The sequence below is a fragment of the Schistosoma mansoni genome, chromosome 6 (assembly GCF_000237925.1).
Source record: "Schistosoma mansoni strain Puerto Rico chromosome 6, complete genome".
NCBI classification, from domain to species: domain Eukaryota; kingdom Metazoa; phylum Platyhelminthes; class Trematoda; order Strigeidida; family Schistosomatidae; genus Schistosoma; species Schistosoma mansoni.
The window spans coordinates 7,715,139-7,729,948 of NC_031500.1; the positions used below are offsets into that span (position 1 = coordinate 7,715,139).

Sequence of the window (14,810 nt, forward strand, 5' to 3'; positions counted from 1 at the left end):
GTGATAATTCGAGTGCTAAGAGGTGATTGTTTCAAGAATAAAGGAATGGTTTACTCAATTGGTAATGTGTAAGTAGAGTGGATTAGAAGAATAAGAGGGGAAACGGAGATAACGATTATAGAAAGGAAGTAGTTACTGATATGAAATAATGGTGACCGTGGTAATTTTAGAGATATGCACCAGACACAGTTGACACAAGAGGAAGATGGTAATCCATGGGTCACTACGTTTTTGTCAAGTCTCCACTTAAAGCTATCCACTAATGAGGCTTTGATCCCTTCGGCTGGGAAAGCATTTCAAATGGGAGCGATTCTGAATGGTAAAACGTGTAAGTGTACCTGGGTGTTTGCTCTTTGGTGTTCAGTCCTTTGAGGGTTGCCTCTGGGAGCATGATGATATTTTGGTAATATGCTCGTGTTTGGGTGGCTTGACGAACTTAATATGCTGCATTGCATTATCAGATCACCTCTTGTCCCAAGTGTTGGAGTCTGTTCTCGTATGATTAATGTTTGAGCTGGTGACTTGGCCCACTGTGGTCGCAAGCCAGGGATTACTTTCTGAGGAGACAATCGGAAGCCCATTCCAGTGGAGGACGTGAGTGCTTTGTGTCAAATGAGCAAGAATGCTCATGGTATGACATCTCAACAGCTTATGCGCTGATTGATTGTCTACCGCCTATTCCTTCATACTTGGTAGGTCCTTTCAGGCTCAAGTGAATCGTTCTTGTTTTTTTATTAGCCTCTAGAACTTTGCGTCGTTTGCATAGATCAGTTCCGCCGTCATTGATGTAGGTAGAGAACAGGAGCAGATTCAAGAATGTTCCATGTGAAATTCTTGATGGTGAGACCTTTCTACTCGTATGCACTCGACCTACCTTTGTACGAAACATTCTATTATCTAGGTACGTTCGTATCCCCGATAAAATTGATTCTGTAAGACCCATGGTTGCAGCCTTCTCTATGAGAAGTGCGTAGACCATTGTGTTGTAGGCTTTCGCGTAAATCGAGCAGTACTACATGAACCAGTATCTTATGGTCACATTAGTTCGTCCAGCTTTTTCATACTATTCGTAGATTGGCCTTTCAGAATCCATATTAAGTTTCATGAAGGTTATTGTTTTTATCCATGTATACCCTCAGTTGTTAGTTGACCAGTCCTTCTGTCGCCTTTGGCAGTATTAGGAGTAATGCAACTGGTCCAATAGACTGGGTATTTTGTGTCTTCACCTCTGAAAATGGCAGAGAGTGGGGCTGTTGTTGAAAGTTGTCGCATCCTGGTCACTTTCCAGGAAGTGGGGATTCCGGTCTCCCTAATTCCAACCAAGAAGAGAGTATTGTAGTGGCATTGGACTGTAACCACACTACCTTGGAAACCGAGCTTATAATTACTGAAAAGATTTATGTTCAACAGTTGATATGAAGAGGAGGTCAACAATGGAGAAGGCAGGAAGAATGAATTCAGTCATTTAATCGGATGGCATGGCTCACCCTTGTAGACGTGGTCATTTTGTATAACTTGTCATCACTCACATGAAATATATTATTTTATCCCTAGCCCCGAATGTGCTCCTCAAAGACATTAGACATTATATAGCTTATTCTTGTGGAACGATGAGACAGAATAGACAATGATATGACTTTCTCGTAATATCCTATGGATTAGACAGTCACGTCATGACAAATTTACAATCTTAGGATTAGGTCTATCACAATAATAGTACAAATAAAGAAGTAAGCTTTAGTTCTACACTTCTGATGATATATGGTCATTCACATGTTTGTTGTCCCTTAAAACTTCGAGATGAGGAATTTTAGGACACTGGTTAGATGCCTGTATGACAATAAATCGGGAATAGTTTGTGTAAGGTTATGTTCCATTTGACTACTCTTGGAATGGTCAATAAAGAAAGTATTGAAGTTTGCATTAAGTTTGATGTGATCCACGTGGTTGCATAAAGACTTGTTGCAAGTTTTTATTCCGTGGTCAACTTGTGTGTGAGGAATAAAATATATGTTCGGGTGAGTAGTCAAGCTAAACATCAGTGTGCCGTTTATTGCAAGTAGACTTAATTGGAATCTGTGAGGTTGTATACAAGGTGTTCGATTGTGGGTTTGCTGAGTGTTTGAGGTCAGTCACATATACTAAAAACTGCCCACAGCAAGTGATGCTTCTGGGTAGACTGCAAGAAGTGCCAAATAATGTCGAGTCGCACAATTTGTGGTTGGTTGTTTTTACATCTACACATTAAATGAATGGCATTGAGAGGTCACGTTTAAGTAATTGATACATGTCTAGTGTATATGCAGAAGAGTCTGAATACGATGTGGACTGTTCAGTGTGTTTACATAGTTTCATATCATTTGCTTTGGCGCAGGCGTAATAAGCATCAGGGGATATGAGCTGGACATAGTTTGATAAAATATGAATATGAGTAAGATCTGTATTGACTGAACAGCGACCGTTAGAGCTCAGCTTAATGGGTGGCAGATTTTCAAGGGAAAGGTTGAATCGAATATTGGTTAGGAAGTATTATATGTACGTAAACAGACGGTTGTCAGAAATATGTAAACCTGCCTACACGAAATCACAACATTCTTGACTTGATATTCTGTCACAATGTCACACCAATATCAATGGTGGTTGGCGAAAAGTTCCATAACAGCGATCATAAAATAGTCCTCTGCACCCTTCCAATTCTCGCCAAGTGCAACAAATCAAAGACATTAAATACGCGTTTCCAATATAGAGGCTATGCAAACGCTGACTGGGAAAACTTTCGGTTTCTAATAAAGCATTCTGACCGGAATAGTTTCTTTACCAGTGATAACCTTCTAGAAACATTGGAAATATTCAATACTGCCACCAAATATGCTTTAGACATCACCATCCCTTCTAAAATTGCTTTCAAAACAATTACTCCCCATATCAACCAAAAGACTAAGTCTAAGCTGCGAAAACTAGGAAGGATGTACTTTATATCAAATGACTTTAGTGCCCTGCACCAGATATACTCTGTACTTGAAGGAGTGCAGAGTCATCACAACAAACATTAACAGGCAGAAGAACGTACTGTGCTCACTACTGCATCTAAAGCCCAAAACTTATGTCGGCCCCCTGGAAAAGGCATAAGGAAGAACGAAGATCACAAAATTCACTCTTTACCGCACGACGGCGTGACGTATTATGACCAAACCGTCATATACGAACTGCTAAGTGAATGTTTTTCCCAAAACGGGAATACATCTAATACCCCAGATATTAACATAAAGTGCATCAACAAAAATTATCTTAGCACCATAAGCTTTGATATTAGGAGTATACACACCTCCATCAAAACCCTTAAGCTGAATGCGAATTCTGGTGCCGATGACATCCCATCAGTCCTCCATAAAATGTCAGGACAGGATATACAGACGTTATTGCTCAAAATATACACGCTATCTTTAGAGGCGGGTATATATCCCGAAGCCTGGAAGGTAACGTATTTTCTTCCCAAACACAAATCAGGACCGAGAAACCTGGTCGAAAACTACAGACCTATAAATATCACTCCAGTTATATCACACATAATGAAAAAAGTGACACAAAGTCAACTATCTGATCATTTACTTAAGGAAGATCTGATAGACCCATCACAACATGGCTTCATTAGAACAAGATCCTGCAGTACATGTCTGATAAACTTCTTTAACGAGGTTACTCGCATACGTGACCAGAAGAAGCTATTGGTTATACTGTAGTTCGATATAAAGAAAGCCTTCGATAAAGTACCTCATAATCTTCTGATCAACAGACTGCAGTCAGTTGGAATTATAAACCCCCTATTGCATTGGATTAAGTCTTTCCTCACAAACAGACACCAAATAACGAAGATTAACTCTACAACAACTACACCTCGACCAATAACCAGTGGTGTTGTGCATGGTAGTGTCTTGGGTCCATTGCTCTTTATAATCTATATCAACAATATATGCAAATGCTTTACCACATGTAAGACCTACCTCTACGCTGATGACCTAAAAGTCACTTATAAAACTGACGTTGGCGATGTACGTAGTACTATGCAAACAATCTAACATGAACTCAACAAGGTAGTCAACTGGTGCAAACGCTGGAGGTTAGAGCTCAACACAGAGAAATGCGGTTTGCTATGTATTGGAGACACGTCTCTTAAAATAAAACTAGCACTTAAAAAAACCCTTGCCCAGACCGACATCAGTAACTGACCCAGGGGTACATTACTCAGACAGTCTTAACTTCTCAAAACATATCTCAACTAAAGCATCTCAAATGCGGAGATTGTTTGGCTTCATTCTTCGTAATTTCTTTCAAAACGGAACTAAAATCATTCTTTATAAAGTCTGTGTAAGAGCCATCGTCGAATACTGCCCGTTGATATTTTCCAACCTACGCCTATCCTATGTACTTAGGGTGGAAGGAATACAAAGAGACTTCACTCGCAAAATACTTTAAGAACGACCAACCCATTGACTACAGATCCCGATGCCATATCTTATGACTAGAACCCCTCTGGAAAAGAAGGCTTAGGTCTAGCTTGATTCTCTATTTCAAACTCCTTAAAAACCATACTTATTACACATGTAATATAGTTCTCACCCAAGACTTACATGGATACAACCTTCGAGACAAAGTATCCACAACCAAAGTTATTCAGGTGCCACCACAAGAGATTTTCACAATCGCATCTCAGACTAGCGTTGATTTCCACCAAGCCATACTCTAAAAATAGAGAAATGACTTGGTTTTATACGAAATGACATGAGTAAACCATACATCGTCATAAAAACTGTACTGTTGTTAAGGCTACCAGAACTGCTCAAAAAGTAAAAATACCATCGTAAAATTTTGTGTCTTTCTTTTCTTTACTAAGATTTTGGCTAATTTCGCTATTTTGTTCTACTTTTAGGCCAGAAATACAATAATAGTGTGAGCATTAGCTCTCTTTAGGGTCACAATTGTTATGTAACTAATTTAAGTGATAATAACTTTCACTGGACTGCTAATATTACCTTTTCTTGTTGAACATATAAGTCACCAAATCATTACCTTCCAGGACATAAATGAGACTCATGTTCGAAGGGTATAGTTAAGTTTCATCAGGGACTAGGCAAACATCCCAACGTTACTACTTTTGGCAAGGAGTTTCAGTCTTTGAGTTGCCGTTATTCTTGCAAAGATGGCCATTAGCATAAATAGGTACTAATATAGAGCGATTCAGAAAATTCATTGAAACGTGTGACTTTTGGTCGAAATCACTTGTCCAGTATCATATATATGTACTAGTTTCCTAACCGTCCTTAGCCTTTTCTGCCGACCCTTGGAAATTTAGGGAAGTTGGTTCCCTTTATTAATCAAGCAAAACAAGTGCAATGTTCTCACAAAACGTGATCAGATATCCAGCGTCTGCCTACTCATTAAACAGCTTGTATTCATACTATTGTTAGTAATTACCAATACAGTGTTGTACATTTTACATTTATTTCTTTGCGTAACTAGAGAATGGAGTGGTGACGACGACGCTAAGTCGAAAAATGCACATCCATGTACTACAAATATGTTGTAACATGAGTATCTCACGAATAACTTTCGACCATTCACTCCTATTCATCGTCTGATGAACAAGTGTGTCGTAATCAAACAGCTAGTATACATCCTTTATCCATGTTAATAACTATAGGTACAGGTAACAAATATCTGGGTCCCACTTTTTTTAAGTGAAGAGAAATCATTCTAAACTCATTACACGAACGAACACGCATAAGTGAAGAAAGGGATGTTAAGTTCAGAATAGTAGACCCCTTTGTGCGAAGAATAGATGGAGCCTCTGATCACTGATGAAAGAGCACCGATAAAGATTGTGATTCAATAGTTTCTCCAATAATAAAGCTAACGGATATCAAGCATCCAGTCTTACTCATGTATATCGAAACAAAAGCTTAGTAAAATCAGCTTGATGGAAGTAAAAATTTAAGGCCGCATGATTTCTAAGCCGTACAATAGCACCGTAATTAGCCTAGTAGTCTAATACACCAAGTTTAGGGTTACAATATTCGATAGATGGTCTGGATGACCAGTTTCGTGGGCGCCAAATAGGTATTCGTTAAATATCAACGGTAACCAACATTCCTATATCTCGCAGCCATACAAGACAGCACAGTACATTCTCCCTGCCGTAACATTACAAGAATACCTTGGTGACCACATAAGTGAATTTGTGCATAAATAAAAAAATTACAATATTAAAACGTCCTGTTATTATTAAGAAAAGCAGTGGTCAGTGGGAACAATAGATTCTGACTATGTAGCTTCTTTATGACCACCGACTGAACTGATTAAGTAACTTTTCAGATTCACTTTATCTTCACCACATAAACATAACACAGAAGTTGATATTCGATAATCCTTCGCAATTAATTGTGACTTTCATAGCATCACGTTATTTAAGGGTATGACATTGAATACTCTTCCTATTTTGAATCCCTCATAGCATGAAACACTGTTAAACACTCATAAACACACCGTTACACACACGCCTCTCGTTCCCCATTGCCTGTGGTCACGATAATTGAACTATAAAATACCTATTATCTACATTTATAGACTAAGGCCATATTTCGATTATATGCTATATCTGGCTATACCCCTGGAATTACAACAACCCCATCAGAATTAATTATTACCAATAGTTGTGGATTATGGTACCAAGTGCAACTCTAACTCGATCCAGCCTGCAGATTTAAGTAACGTCCCATACCTTTTATTTGTGTTTATAACTTATAATTTGCATACTACAACATTAACATTTGGACTTAATAACTCTATTTCTGAGTCAATATTATGTTGGTCCGCGACAGTTGGACCTTTTCAATAGTTGTTTATTTCTTTTCTCTCCCACTCTTTTCATTCCAAACAAACGTTGATCCTGGGCATCCAAAGTTTTCAATCAGGGCAATATCTTGTGTTACACCTGAATAAGTTAACATTTTCAGATTCATTTATTTTTCATCACGTATATATGACCCACTTGTTATATCTGATTACCCTTCGCAATTAATTGTGACTTTCATAGCATCACTCCAAACTATCACTGCGCAAGCACTTATTCTACCGTCAAATTTATTTATTTGAACACGTAAATATTAGTACAAAGGAGCACCAAATACACATGTGCCACATAAGTCACTTGATTTGTGTGTGGGTTGTAATACTGTCCAGGTGCCAAGACCAAAGCAGGTGGTTTTCTTAGAGGACCACACCCAGAGCCTTCGACCTAAAGGTCTAATCCACAAGGCAGTGGAGCAACATCAGGAGATGCAGTCCATTGGTGGCCGGTAGCCAACGACTGGTTCACATACGCGATTTGTTTCCTTAGGATCCTGGAGCACGTGTGCACCATTGGTTTGGAATCAGGTTTTTCCAACCCTCCTAGGTGGACTTTCCGTGTCCACCAACCCGGTTAAGGCGCCGAACATTCGTTTTTCGTCCCCTCAATTTCGTAAACAACAGTAATGTTGCGTGAAGGCAGTGAGTAGGACTTCACTGGAAGTAGCTGTACACACGTGTCCATGTGATAGCATTTGGGGGCCAGTTTTTACCGCAACGACGACATATTTTCTCATTTATTTATTTTTCAAATATCTTTTTCATTGTTTATTTGGCTATACATAGACGTGTTTTCTTGTTCTGTGTTCACAAACATGTTTAATAAACTATTTACACCTTTCGCGTATCCTTTATTTCCATTCCCTTGTTTTCTCCCTTTCCTTCTTTAACGTCCACTCAACGTTCTTCTCATTTACATAGAACCTGTTTTATTTAAATATGGCAAATATTATTCTAACATTATTGAAAATTATGTGTTATTGCATTTCTGAGGAAATCTGTAATGGTTTCTTCACAACACATTTGTAATTACAAGTTGCTTTTGGATAACAGTAGTAACTTGTGTACATATGTCTTCAGATGTTTCAATATATGAAAGGACAAGTTTACTGACCATAAATTGATAGGAGCATGAATTAATTGGTAGTTAATGGTAAACTTCTCAAGCACAACATCGTCTTTTAAGCTGTTTGTAGAACTTACAGCAAAACAGATGTCGAATGCTACGCTGTGTTGTACCAATCAACAGAAACGGTCTTAAACATAGTTGTCCACTTGACAGCTTTCGTCTTAAAGGATCTAGAGAAATATATATATATATAGTATCTGTGCAAGAATAGTTGTTCACGGTTTTAATTACGGAGATCTTCAGCTCACCATTTACTGCATGTACCCAAAATCCAGATATTCAGTGACAATATTTAGACCTAAAGGATGAACTCGTTTGAAACTAAACATACCTAGATGACCGACGTCGCCTTCTTTGTCTAGGTTACAGTAGCGAGTTAGATGATGCATTGTCTTCGGAAGAATGTTGATCACCATTGTCATCTACTTTCTGAAGACAAGCATCTGATCCCAATGCAATGCGTTCACATATCTGACGAAAAAATACCTTAAAGTTGGGTCATCTTTGTTCTTTTTACATACTAACGTAACATACTTAGTGTGTGTACACTGTACGAAGAATTACTAATCACAGACGTCTTATTACCTTATGTGCTTCTTTCAAGTAGATCTTAAAATCGTTGTCCCAATAACACAGTATCATTGAGGAATTGTCCTGTACCATGGATCCCTACGATGGCATCACTTCCACCAAGTTAAGGATGGACGTTATCAGACATAGTGTGGCCGAACTCAAGTCAAATCTAAACTCTTCTTGATTTGACCACTTCTGCAACACCTTGCGAATTGTCGGGGTGACACACCAGTCTTTTTACGATAATATGACTGGAAAGTGCCCAATAACCTCCATCAGTTAATGATACCACAAGATCGTGGCCCCTACGAACTGAAAGACTAGTTTCGAATTGCGGACAGTCATAATCATATCAAGCAAGTGGATATGTTTTTTGGATGTAAAATATTTGTTTGCCAAAATACTGTCTCTTGAAACTAACTGATCTTTCGGTTACTGGTAATATCAAGATTTTTGGACATCCATTACCATCATTATCTTATGTACATTTTTACATCATAAACCTTAAGTGACCTACTTTTACGAAGAGAACGAGATTGGCATAATGAAAACAATTATTATTATAACCAAGTGTACCAGTGATTGTTTTACTGTACCTGTTTGTTTGTACCAAAAAACACACTTTTCCGTTGTTTGTTACCTTGCACGAACTCTCGTACGCTCAGCACTCTCACTAGTGGATTTCGGCAGGACCTCGGTAATATTTCGATACCACGAGATCGCCAGCAAATACATCTCACTACGACCTTCAAGTGCCTTCTGATATTTAGCCTTCGGATGGGTCTAGCCTAGCAACTGGCACGTAGTTTTATGTGGTGGTGATCAAAGTCGACCGCGACCCGACACCACCACGAAACTTGAAGATGCCACAAGTATTGAGTTTGAACACGCCTTAACCAGTGACACATTTATAAACGCAACATGCCAATCCAGTCATATCGGGAGCTAGGAATGAAGGAGTTCGAATATCATTCTTGCGTTGTTCCTTTGTACTATTTAAACTGGGATCAATTTTGATTTGGTTACTTGTTATCTGAAAACGTGGCTTACACTGGGTCACGAAACGTCAAAAAATTTAATTTTTCTACTGATTGGGATATTGCAAATATATAATTTTTTCATAATAATATACCCAATTCACAATTTATTCGGAATTATCAAGTCAAACCTTGGTCATTTTACCTGTAAGCGCCTTTTATTTAAAATTATTGCTGCTATGATCTTCGAAGTTCAATATCGTCATTCCTTAGCACTATTCAATAATGATAATGATATATTTCTGCAAAAGCAGGTAAACGCCGTTTTTACAGCATGGTCTACAAGTTACAACATATGCTGGTTCACAGTATGCATCCCCTGCAGGATTGTTTAGTAAATATAATCTATAAAAGTTAATAGCGGTTCATTCGTTCAGATATACTGTGTGTTATTCAAAATATTTTTGAAAGAGGCATCGCATCTACGTTACACACCAGATTCAATCTCGGCAAAATTGTGTTAGGATTTTAGTCGCGCCAAGGATTTATGTAATGCAACTTTTTGAGTTTTTAGTTGTTATGAAGTAGACTTATGGAGCGCCTGGTGCAAACTATGACCTTGGGAAGGCGCGTACGTCGAGTTTGTTCCAGATATCAGAAGTTCGATAGCTTTGCCCTCAGAGCAAGATTCTGAAAGAAAGATAAACCAAGGAGCAGCGAAGGATTTGGATATGAACGATAAACAATGGATGGTTATGCTTCGGTGATACATTACTCAACCTCGATTTTACCATAAATGGTCAAGTGCTATCTAGGTTACACACAGTAGTAGACCTAGGACTTAGGTATTACTACGACTTGTCGTTTACCGAACAAGTAATGAAACAGACTTCCAAGTCTCGACGCATTATAGGTTATATAACTCGGAACCTTCATAACAACGAATCACGTATTTTAATGTACAAAGTTTGTGTTCGACCACTCCTCGAATACTGCGCGTTTATTCTTAGTAGCGCGCGCATAAAGAATAAATTAATATTGGAATCAGTACAGAGACGATTTACACTTCGTACTCTTGGAACTGATTGTACATTGACATATAATTCTAGGTGTAATAAACTTGGGCTCGACCCTTTATGGAAGAGGAGACTCAAACTTAACCTGATCTTCAAAATACTTGGCAAACTATCATTTACATCCAACCGGCGATTCAATATGCAGGAAGTTCATATTACGACATTCGTAACTCCTTGTCTTTAGCGAAACAAACATATTCCAGATCTCTCTATATGAATTACTTTACCTGTAAATTTTCTAGACTCTGGAATAATCTACCACAAACTATCCGTACGATAAAATCTCTCCCATTATTTGTTCGCTCCAGTGATGCATACTGCTCCTCTGAAAATGCATTAAATGTTCTAGCGCCTGTAAGTGTATCTTACTACACAGGTGAGATTATAGGAACTTTAAATGTTTAACCACTTACTTGCTGTCACTTTACATTAACACTGTCACTAGCAACCTTAACTCGTTTTGAATAATATCTAACATGAACAGTGGTAAACCTGACAGACATATATTGACAATCATTGTTTTGTTGTTCCGTGCTCTCTGCTTTAATCTTACTTTCCCCAGTTGTAGATATTTATCAATAACTCGTTCTGGCACCCGAAATAACCTTAAAGAACAACGTTCATAAATCATCAGGCTATCCTCTTAAGAAAAAAACTAAAAGTTCTCTGATGCATTGGATTGCCGTGATACGTGTCATAAATAAACCACTGAACAATTACTGAACTAGCAAACATGAAACAATCTTATATCACATGTTTGCTCCCTACATCAAATGTTGTTATTTATATCAAATTGATCATGCCTGTAAACTGGTGTGAATTCTGCAATTATTATTTTCAGCATATATTATTATTGTACTATTATTCATATACTTCAAGTCATCACACAAACCCACAAAATAAGAATGGTTCCCAAATATGGAAACAGTCATAACAACAGCTAATTATGCACAGCGAATCCTCCTCAAGCTAACAATAATTCAGATAACTAGGAACCGGGCTATAAGCTTCACTGTCAAGACTATGCTACAACTAGCAGTACACTGAAAGTTCAACCTGTACAAGTATCTTTCGAAATAGAGCCCCTAGTGACATCACTAATGAGGCACCTAACCCAGGTCACTTCAAACCACATGTGCATTATAAAATCACTTCTCCCGTAAAACTTCAATCGGACATTATTCCCCCTCTCCCCTCCGATTCAACTCTTCAAACAATTCCACTAATACACAAATTCAACACTCCAGCGTTTGCACCAGTTGACTACCTTGTTGAGTTCATGTTAGATTGTTTGCATAGTACTACGTACATCGCCAACGTCAGTTTTATAAGTGACTTTTAGGTCATCAGCGTAGAGGTAGGTCTTACATGTGGTAAAGCATTTGCATATATTGTTGATATAGATTATAAAGAGCAATGGACCCAAGACACTACCATGCACAACACCACTGGTTATTGGTCGAGGTGTAGTTGTTGTAGAGTTAATCTTCGTTATTTGGTGTCTGTTTGTGAGGAAAGACTTAATCCAATGCAATAGGGGGTTTATAATTCCAACTGACTGCAGTCTGTTGATCAGAAGATTATGAGGTACTTTATCGAAGGCTTTCTTTATATCGAACTACAGTATAACCAATAGCTTCTTCTGGTCACGTATGCGAGTAACCTCGTTAAAGAAGTTTATCAGACATGTACTGCAGGATCTTGTTCTAATGAAGCCATGTTGTGATGGGTCTATCAGATCTTCCTTAAGTAAATGATCAGATAGTTGACTTTGTGTCACTTTTTTCATTATGTGTGATATAACTGGAGTGATATTTATAGGTCTGTAGTTTTCGACCAGGTTTCTCGGTCCTGATTTGTGTTTGGGAAGAAAATACGTTACCTTCCAGGCTTCGGGATATATACCCGCCTCTAAAGATAGCGTGTATATTTTGAGCAATAACGTCTGTATATCCTGTCCTGACATTTTATGGAGGACTGATGGGATGTCATCGGCACCAGAATTCGCATTCAGCTTAAGGGTTTTGATGGAGGTGTGTATACTCCTAATATCAAAGCTTATGGTGCTAAGATAATTTTTGTTGATGCACTTTATGTTAATATCTGGGGTATTAGATGTATTCCCGTTTTGGGAAAAACATTCACTTAGCAGTTCGTATATGACGGTTTGGTCATAATACGTCACGCCGTCGTGCGGTAAAGAGTGAATTTTGTGATCTTCGTTCTTCCTTATGCCTTTTCCAGGGGGCCGACATAAGTTTTGGGCTTTAGATGCAGTAGTGAGCACAGTACGTTCTTCTGCCTGTTAATGTTTGTTGTGATGACTCTGCACTCCTTCAAGTACAGAGTATATCTGGTGCAGGGCACTAAAGTCATTTGATATAAAGTACATCCTTCCTAGTTTTCGCAGCTTAGACTTAGTCTTTTGGTTGATATGGGGAGTAATTGTTTTGAAAGCAATTTTAGAAGGGATGGTGATGTCTAAAGCAGATTTGGTGGTAGTATTGAATATTTCCAATGTTTCTAGAAGGTTATCACTGGTAAAGAAACTGTTCCAGTCAGAATGCTTTATTAGAAACCGAAAGTTTTCCCAGTCAGCGTTTGCATAGTCTCTATATTGGAAACGCGTATTTAATGTCTTTGATTTGTTGCACTTGGCGAGAATTGGAAGGGTGCAGAGGACTATTTTATGATCGCTGTTATGGAACTTTTCGCCAACCACCATTGATATTGGTGTGACATTGTGACAGAATATCAAGTCAAGAATGTTGTGATTTCGTGTAGGCAGGTTTACATATTGCTGACAACCGTGTATGTCTAAGGACCTTAGTATTCCTTCATAGCACGGTTTGCCAAATGTGTCTTCCAGTTGATGGTTGGAAGGTTGAAATCACCATAGACAATTTTGTAGGCGAAGTCAAGCGAGGCAGCCTTAGCAAATGACTCACTTATAATGGTGTCAGTCAGACTGGGGGTATTCGGAGCTCGATATATACATCCGATTAGTATTTTACATTCAAGGGTGTGTACAGTAAGCCATATCGAATCTGGTACTTTACTGAGGATATGATCACTAAAGATTTCCGCCCTCATGTTTTTTGATGCATATATGAGACAACCGCCACCCTTCTTGGTGACTCGATCACAGCGGAAGAGCTCACAGGTGTATATTTGGAGGTATGTGTCTGTGATATCGGAGGACAACCAACTTTCCGTTATCAAAATAGGTGAAGAGTTGTTTAAAAGTAGTATTGTGCGTAGTTGAGTCATCTTATTTTGTATAGATCGAGTATTGATTAACATTAGTGTCAGGTACGGTGAGTGTTTGTCTAGTAGAAGGGTGTGATGTAAACCCTGTGGTTTGTCTCTTTTGCTATGAGAAGAGGAAGAAGTGGGAGCACTGGCCCTATATCCATGTTCGATTAGTTTAATACACATATAGTTAATGGAAGAAAGGTGGTCGGAGGTTAGTTTAGCGAAAGAAGTATGTTCAGGAGTGTTGAATAGAAGCGAATGAGTTGAATGGATAGGTGGTGTACTTGGGGAGTGATCAGGTTCCGTCAAGGAGCTTTTAAGACAAGAGACAGTTATCGACGGTGAGAAAGATGTGTCACTCCCCATCACATCGGAGTATATAGAAGATGGTCTCAGAATAATGGGATTGTCGCCCTCAACGTTTAGAGACTGCATAGGAACACTATCGAGGGGTAGAGAGATAAAAATGGATGAGGTGGGAAATATGTCGAATTAGAGTAGATCAGTGATTTGTATGGTGTGGTTTGACTCTAGTATTATTTAGAATCAATAGGTGTGTGCCCAAGTAGGCCAACGTTATGGTTTCCTTCTGTGTGGTGGTGAGTTCTAGTCCTATTATGGGTATTCGTGGGCTTGTATGTTTTAGAGAAGTATTGCAAGATTGCCTGACATTGTTGCCAGGGGTGGTGTTCCTGTTGTGTGTGCTGTACTTGTTCCTGTAGCTTGCAAGGCTCAAGCTATATGGCTTGCTGGCATCACGTGTAGGTGTGGTTTTGTCGGGTGTGACCTCAGGTTAGGATAAGTGGATACTGCCAGTCCACTATGTTTGTTGCAGTGCATTGTACTGCTGTGAGTAGGTGCATGTTGTGTAATAAGGGTGCTGGAGTACTTGTGGGT

General features: G+C 38.7%; 1 protein-coding gene across 1 annotated transcript; it reads right to left on the reverse strand.

Annotated features, from left to right (window-relative positions):
* Positions 1 to 649: 649 nt before the first annotated feature.
* On the reverse strand, positions 650 to 943 carry Smp_158210 (hypothetical protein; the record flags this gene model as incomplete). Its single annotated transcript, XM_018798145.1, has 1 exon — positions 650 to 943. The coding sequence occupies one exon, from the start codon at positions 941 to 943 to the stop codon at positions 650 to 652; it is 294 nt and encodes a 97-aa protein (XP_018653116.1).
* Between the last annotated feature and the right edge of the window lie 13,867 nt (positions 944 to 14,810).